This window comes from Manihot esculenta, chromosome 1, assembly GCF_001659605.2.
Source record: "Manihot esculenta cultivar AM560-2 chromosome 1, M.esculenta_v8, whole genome shotgun sequence".
Classification (NCBI taxonomy): Eukaryota; Viridiplantae; Streptophyta; class Magnoliopsida; order Malpighiales; family Euphorbiaceae; genus Manihot; species Manihot esculenta.
In genome coordinates this window covers 40,279,061-40,286,590 of record NC_035161.2, presented here as the reverse complement: position 1 = coordinate 40,286,590, position 7,530 = coordinate 40,279,061, and the positions used below count along the sequence as shown (strand labels likewise).

Genomic DNA, 7,530 nt, shown 5'->3' with positions numbered 1-7,530 from the left:
TGAAGAGCGGTGACATCTCGCTGCTGATCCTAGATTGGTTTGAGTTATGGGCTAATAAGACCCGAGACTCATTTTATACTTTTTTTTTTAACAAAAAAATAGAAATCAGACAAGGGCTCCTTCTCTTGGGCCTGAGGGAGAAGAGCAAGTTGGTTTATATTAGGCATTGGGCAATGAAATATTGAATTACAAGAGTTGAATCCAAAATCTCTATGGTTCAACTCGTCCGCCAAGTCATTGAAGCTCCCAACGGCAATTTGAATATGCAATTATTTTTTTGAAAATGAATATGCAATTATGAAGAATGAGACTTGACGTAATTGTACTATACCCCAAAAATGGAAAGATATCGAGTATATGATAACATTAAATTTTTATATTTTTTTTGTATTTACAGACATACATATATGTATATAAACTCTTGAATAAAGTTTGAAAATTAATCTCACTAGTGAAAAAGCAAATATGTTTTAGAATTTACTAGAAAAACAGCTCAGGTGGGCAACGTGGTCGCATGTGGTCTATCTACGTATGTTTCTATTTCTGGATTTTATCCTGATCCCACTGCTCAAAGTAAGGACAAAAAGTGACGCCAGCAACTTTTGTGTCCGAAGACTTGGAGTCTCCATTTCCAAAACACATCTTCAGCTTGCATGTTTGTACTCCCAACTGTCTGCCAAGTTGAATATCATCGAGGCCCAAAGTACCGATATTGGGTTGGTTCGTTTCAAGCCAACCTCCTCTTGAACTTGGTCGGTCCCTAAAATTATTTAGGCCATGCGGTGATTACACTTTGAAACTTTGCACGATTCTCTTTATCATTAAAATTGGAGGTTCTTTTGGGGGGGGGGGGGGGCAACTCATTCCAACGAAACCAGAAAAAATAACACAAGATCGACATAAATGATACGAGATACTAAAATTAATTCACTGCAACCTTATTTGTATCAAATTGTTATTCAGAAGCATGGCCAAGATCAATGAAAGACCAAAAAATCCTATTGTTACTGCACAGGACAGGACTAAATTTTACAGGATCCTTAACTGGAACGAGCTTTAGCGGAATTAATCACCCAGTGTTGGCCATCCGTTTGGATTTTAAGCCCATTCATTTGAGCAAACAAATTCACTGCTCTTCTCACCCCTCTATTGTCAGCTGCTGTAAAATAATCGTGTCCAAAGATTACCCCACCGGGTCTCAAGATTCGATATGCCCGATTTATGTCTGCCCATGCAGAGTTAAAATCATGACCCGCATCTATCTCAATTAAGTCTCCATACACGCCCCACTCGCACAGTTTTTCCAGAGCAGACCCGCTTGAAAACGGCACTGGTAACACCGTTTTGCTGGCGTTCATGTAAATTGCATTTTGCATGAACTGATATAGCAGCATAACGTCACCGTTTACTATGTCAATATACTTGAATCGGTCACGGAATCCTGGCCATCCTCGAAAATCGTCAATACAGAGAATTTGCGAGTTAAGTCCGAGTTTACGTGTCAACTCAGCCATGTGGAGAGCCGACGCGCCCAAGAAAGTACCTACCTCTATGATCACCTTGGGCTTCACTTTTCGGATAAGATTTTCGAAAACGGCACCGTAGGATCCCCATCCCTTCAATCTTTTACCGCGAATGAGGCCGCTGACGTGCGCAGGAGGGAAGTTGTCATAAGGTGAGGTGGCATTATAAATTCGATCGATAATCGTTTGACGGACGAAACTAGAGGAGACCTGCTTGCCGCAGCGAGACGTAACTCGAAAGTTGTCAAGTTGGGTGGGGATGCTGTTGGCAAGCTTAAGGGTGATAGTAGGCTCCGGAGATAAGGGTGGAGAGAAGTTGGGAGATGGGGCCGACAAGTAACCTAGGACATAGGAGAGTAGAAACAGGATAACGTAGGTAACGGGAGAATGGAAGAGCTTGAAAGAGAATCTTGTTTTCTTGGTCCCTTGATGTTGATGGGAAAACTGCTGCTCTTCCTTCATGTCTTTTGATTAGTTTCTTGGTTTAAAAATGAAAGGGTGAGGATATATTGGGTTTCTTTGCGTTTGCTTAATGTTGAGAAGATTGCTGGAAAATAGAGAACCAAGAAGCACCAAGTCTCTCCAGTAGCATGAGGAAAACAAGAGAAGATAAGAGGAAGAGGATTTTTGGTGGAGAGAGAGGACGTATGGATGAGTGATTAATACTCAGATGGGAGAATTGAAAAGGACTAGGAAACGTAAAGCGAAAGCTAGAGAGGCGAGAATAGTGAAGGTCATAAACCCAAGACCGTTGACTTAAATATAGGTATTTTTTAACTATTAGCTAGTTTATTTTCTTTACATGGAACAGGTCATCTCTCTTGATCTCTCTTGTACTTTCAAATCGTTTGTAGGTGAAACATCAACATTCCGTATTAATCATGGCATAAAAGTCTAATTCTTGGACTTGAAAATGTTCACAGTTGTGATGAGATAGCTTTGAATATCCTTAAGCAGCTGGCACATCATCAATAGAAAATATTTTGTCTCGGATCATGAACAAAATTTATAGATATAATCATCAGTTTCTTGCCCAACAATTAATTTTTAAAATTTGATCTGATATAGATTCTCACATCTTCTTCCTAATTTTGAGTTAAAGTGAAAAGGCAAAGCTTCAAGGTTACGATCACTCCCCCTTTTTCACATGGGTTTCACCCTCTACTCTTTCATTTAGGGGAAGGTTCCTCGTATCATCATCTAGTTTTACACTTTTCCTTGATCTCAAGTCCTCTTCGAAGTGTAGAAAACAAAAAACCCTCTTCTAAGGACCTTATTGTGTCCTTTTCATTTTTTTAGCATCTTATGTTCCCATCCCTTTATTCTTTCTCCTTTTGTTCGTCCATACGGTCCATGGATTTAGCTATGATCAGAAAGAAAAACTCACGAAACTAACACCTCCAAACAAAAATGCCGGGCTCGGAATTCAGCCAGGATATAGGCTTGAAATGAATTATTTGCATCCCCTGGCAATTGGCATTGCGGGATGCCTTATGCAGACCATTGTCAGTACTAGACAGTAAACTACAAAGAATTTTTAACCTGGGCCTGAGGCGATGAGACACCCAGCATGATAAGAATTCTTAGACATCATCGCATGCACAAGTAACCAGTATAAAATGACATACAATTTGGATCAACAAACTTCCACCTTCTGCAACCTACAGCTGTCTCTCTTACTGCTACTTTGCATTTTCATTCATTACCCACACTCTTACAACTAACCTACCTAATCAGTAAAAACTACAAAGAAACAAGAAGGATCCAATTCTTTGTTCCGCCTACTTAGAAATCATAGAACAATGTCAATTCTGATGTAAAATATGCCTACTATTAACAGCCAGAGGTATCCATTTAGAACAACTCCCACAGAATGTCATTTTGCATCCTCAGCACCATCGCCACTACTGTGGCCAGCAGCTGAATTCCCTTGACCATCAGCACCTGATGCCCGAGCATCAGGGACGTCCTGTTTGCTTCCCCCGCGCACATCATTAGAGCTGACAGTTGCAGATGGCCCACTGCTTCCAAGAGTTGCCTCGGTATGCATGGGATGCATGCCATTGTTGACCCCCATGGGTCTCATTCCCATTTGTCCTTGAATGACTGCTTGGAGCAACTGCTGAGGATCCTGCATCTGATGAGGGTTATTGAATTGTAATGGCATCTTTGGAGGGAAAATGCCTGACTGCTGAGCCATTGCTGCTGCCTGAGGATGTTGCATGTAATATGCTCCTTGTTGCATTGCAGGCTGTGGTGCCATCTGAAAGTGAAGCCACAGATGAGCAAGAATTGGCGCGAGTCTCACTGAACTACTAGATGATTAACTACATACCTGGGGAGGCATAGGTGGTGCTTGTGGTTGTGCATCAGCAATTGCAGCTAAATACATTAAATTCTTCTGCAGCTGGGCTTGATACCTAGATCATCAAAATCTTACATGGACACAAATGTCGGATACAGAAACACACCAAACATGAAAAACATTCAAACAAGAACTAGAATGACTATAAACACAAAGAAGATAAGCTAAAACCGAAACCTTCTGATATCTCTTTACACATAATCCAAAAAAACAAAGGATCTGACTGCAAGCTCTATCAGTGTGCCTCTTTTACTACTAATTTTCAAATCAAGACTGAAATTGATTCTAAACACATTTCACTTGGAACATCAACTAATTATAGGTTCATTGTTGATCATTAACCATCAGCCATTGTGAATGTCAAAATTATTGTTGGTCCGCAAAAAAGAAAATAATTAATTCTTAGAAATTTCAGTAAGAATAGTGCATTATGAAACCAGGATGTAAGCCTTTTGAAATTTAATTCCAAAAACCCCTTTTGACATTCAATTCCAAAAACCAATGTTCAAATAATACTTCTCCACATGAGATGTTGCTTCATCCTAGCCATAACAGCATGATAAAAATAAAGAAACACTTGAATCAATTGAGATGAAACACCTGTACTAACAAACCAGTTGCCGTTTGTAGCATATTTCTAGTGAAAACCAGTGCTACTTGACTGCAAGATACCAATTTATCATGAAGAAAAAAAAAAATTCTAAGATTGTAATATTGCACCAAACTCTACAATTCCACCCCCATTTCCAGCTGGAGAAAAAAAGCTTGCCTTTGACAACTGATGATTAAGAAAGGATCATCATTAAGGTTTCTAATCCATAGCAAGTTCATTAAAAGATCAGGTAAGAAACTTAATGATAGAAGACCCATGTGACTCCATGTTCTTAACAGAAGGATGATCTCATGCTTGAAATTGCACTTGCTACCAATTTAAATATGTTGCCAACTGTTCAAAATGCTTATGGAGTTTTCAGGATTCTACAGTGCCATTGTTCAGAACAAGTGCTAAATAAAAAGTTAGAACTGTTCCAGTCACTAAAGACCCTCAAGCTTACTTAAAACAAACACTACAACCTGGCATTGTAGTTTAAAACACACAAAATAAGACAATGTAACACAACTAGGCACAAGCATGAACAGGATTGTTGTTGGCACACAAATGAAATACAGAGAATAAGGCACTTAGCCACTTACTGGGCACATTCAGTAAGTTTTCCAAGGTTTTGATTGTCCAAGATCGCCAAAATCAATTTTTTATTTTCATCAAGGTACTGCATCAACAAAGATGAATAAAAATCAAATATTTCCATATCAGCGTACATCTACTCTAGAGTTCTGATAGCATGAAGTGACAAGTTAGCTATATTTCAACACTACTTTGAGAACAACCTCCTGCACCATTCATAGCAACAGTTCATAGGGTTCAACACTCAATAAGAACTTCCTTTATTAGCCATGTGGACTGCTAAATACTTCATTCACTTGAAAAAGAAAAATTCATTGGTAGCAGATATATGGTGATGTACGATTTAATATACAAAATTGCAGAAGGAATTCCTAGAGATGATGTGATATAATTTACTATGCAGAAGATTTATTTAAAGAATGTTTGGTCACACAAATAAGAAATCTTTTCCAAAAGTCAGTATGCCAGCCAGGGGGAAAAAAAATATAGATAGTTCAGAAGCAAAAGGTTATTAATAGGTCTTAAAACTGTATTGGCAAGATAGCTTTTCATTATTTAAACTGCCATATTGCATGGTACATACACCCTTAGATTCATTTATATAGTTGTATCCCATAAGTGAAAGAAATATCCATCTGGCAAGAACGCAAGATACATTATTGGATAAGCCGGTTAGGAAAAACCAGCACATCCACAGTAAATACACAGGCATTGTGATTGACAGAAAAATTAACATGATATGAACTTTCTCAAGTTCAAACTTCTACATTCCAATAATGTCGTTTCATATGAATTTCGTATGAATTTCGTCCTCGTGTCCGATTACCAGTTCACTAAGCTTAACCCATTTGAAAAAGGGGGAAAAAAGGAAGAGAACAAAACTTAAAGGCTGAACAACATTAATAGCCGAAACAACACTTGATAAAGAAATATTCTGAAGCTATTATTAACTAGATCCCCTTCTTAAAAAGAAACTGTCATCTGCATATAAATCTGCAGCTCACAGTCTATCACCGTATACCTGTGTAACCAACTGACTAGGCATAAGTGCGAAGTTTATCAACAGAAAATATATATAAAAAAATAACCTTAATGATAGGATGGCATTAAATGATACAATTTGTTTGCATAAAACAACTGCCAAACTCTTAGCCAATTGGAGAAAAATTAATACGCCAACCATGTATATCTTGTCCCTTTAACGTGTACTATCACTTCAATCATTAGCTTGTTAAAATAGCTCTTAATACTGTCTTCTATAAAACCCTATCCCCATCATAAACCCTTCAAAAGCCAACTCTGGCAGGATCCATATTTTTCAAAACCAACAATAAAAAAGCTCAAAATCATTTAATTGACACAAAAGAACAAACACATATCCGTATTTAGTATATAATAAGCTACAAATGAATAAAAAAGGAGCAAATAGATATGCCTTCTGGATCTGCTCAGTGGTAATATTTGCGGGTGGATATGAAGGCATCACAGGAATCATCTGCGGTGGCTGCTGCATCTTGTATTCCTTGCTTTGATCATCTAAAAACAAAACCCTAACCCAAAATGAAGGGAAAGAAATTCCCCAATAGATAAAACCCTAATCCAAATACAAGGAAAAGTCAGAAACAATCGCTAGCACGAATACAAGGAAACAGAGATAGACAGAAGCGGCGGGTACCTATTAGGATTGAGGACGGATCTTCGACGGCGACGAGGTTTCTGGAGGAATTTAGACGGAGGTAAAACAAAATGTTTAAAAAATCTTAGCAACCAAACAATATACTTGCTAGATTTGGTTTGTCTTTTTATGCCAGCAATAAGTTTGCACGATTTTTCAGTTTTGCCTTGACGTCATTCCTCATTCGGTTCGTTGGGACGAGCTATATTTCGGTTCTTGTATTTATGGGAAAAAAAAACAAAAAAAATTCAAGAGTCATATTTGTATTTTTACTCTTTTTTATTTTTAAAACTATTTTAAATATGATAATTTATTTATTAATTTTTTAACTTTTAATATAAATTTAAAAACAAAGATTTAAAAGATGTTATATTTTGTTTTTTGACCACGCAAAAAGAAATTACATTCAAATTTCTATGAAAAAAAAAACTAATAAAATTAGACTAATTCAAAAATTAAACCACAAATCCTCAATTTCAAAACCGCCCAACATCAAAGTCTAAGAAAGCCCAACCCACATACTACAGCCCACAATCCTAAACTCAGTGCAACCTTATTGGAATCATCGGAAAACCACCGAAAATCATTTAGCACGGCACCATCTCCACCAAAAATATAAAAGATGAAGCACAACAGAGAAGATGAGCACCATAGATCAACACACCAACATGCAAGCTAGGAGAAAATCAGGACCAAGAAGTGCACCATTAGCTAAAACTAATTGTATCAAATAAGATTAGTTTGATACATATCTCATTCACTTATTAGAAGATCACCATAT

General features: G+C 37.5%; 2 protein-coding genes across 2 annotated transcripts; both read right to left on the bottom strand.

Annotated features, from left to right (window-relative positions):
- Positions 1-453: 453 nt before the first annotated feature.
- Positions 454-2,980, bottom strand: LOC110622486. The gene has a single exon (XM_021766997.2). It carries the CDS (start codon positions 1,983-1,985, stop codon positions 1,041-1,043), a length of 945 nt encoding a protein of 314 aa, XP_021622689.1. The 5' UTR covers positions 1,986-2,980; the 3' UTR covers positions 454-1,040.
- Positions 2,981-3,121: 141 nt separating this feature from the next.
- On the bottom strand, positions 3,122-6,950 carry LOC110614149 (GRF1-interacting factor 3). Its single transcript, XM_021755638.2, has 5 exons — positions 6,750-6,950; positions 6,510-6,668; positions 5,083-5,159; positions 3,859-3,943; positions 3,122-3,786 (listed from the first exon to the last, which is right to left on the bottom strand). The coding sequence occupies exons 2-5, from the start codon at positions 6,585-6,587 to the stop codon at positions 3,400-3,402; spliced, it is 627 nt and encodes a 208-aa protein (XP_021611330.1). The 5' UTR covers positions 6,588-6,668; positions 6,750-6,950; the 3' UTR covers positions 3,122-3,399.
- Positions 6,951-7,530: the final 580 nt, after the last annotated feature.

Bases quoted from the DNA above. Each gene is read 5' to 3' on its own strand.
- LOC110622486 (XM_021766997.2), bottom strand. From the start codon at position 1,985: ATGAAGGAAGAGCAGCAGTTTTCCCATCAACATCAAGGGACCAAGAAA.
- LOC110614149 (XM_021755638.2), bottom strand. From the start codon at position 6,587: ATGCAGCAGCCACCGCAGATGATTCCTGTGATGCCTTCATATCCACCC. The intron at 5,160-6,509 runs GCATATCTATTT...TTGTTGATGCAG, and splicing joins CCACTGAGCAGATCCAGAAG to TACCTTGATGAAAATAAAAA. The intron at 3,787-3,858 runs GTATGTAGTTAA...CTTCACTTTCAG, and splicing joins CACCACCTATGCCTCCCCAG to ATGGCACCACAGCCTGCAAT.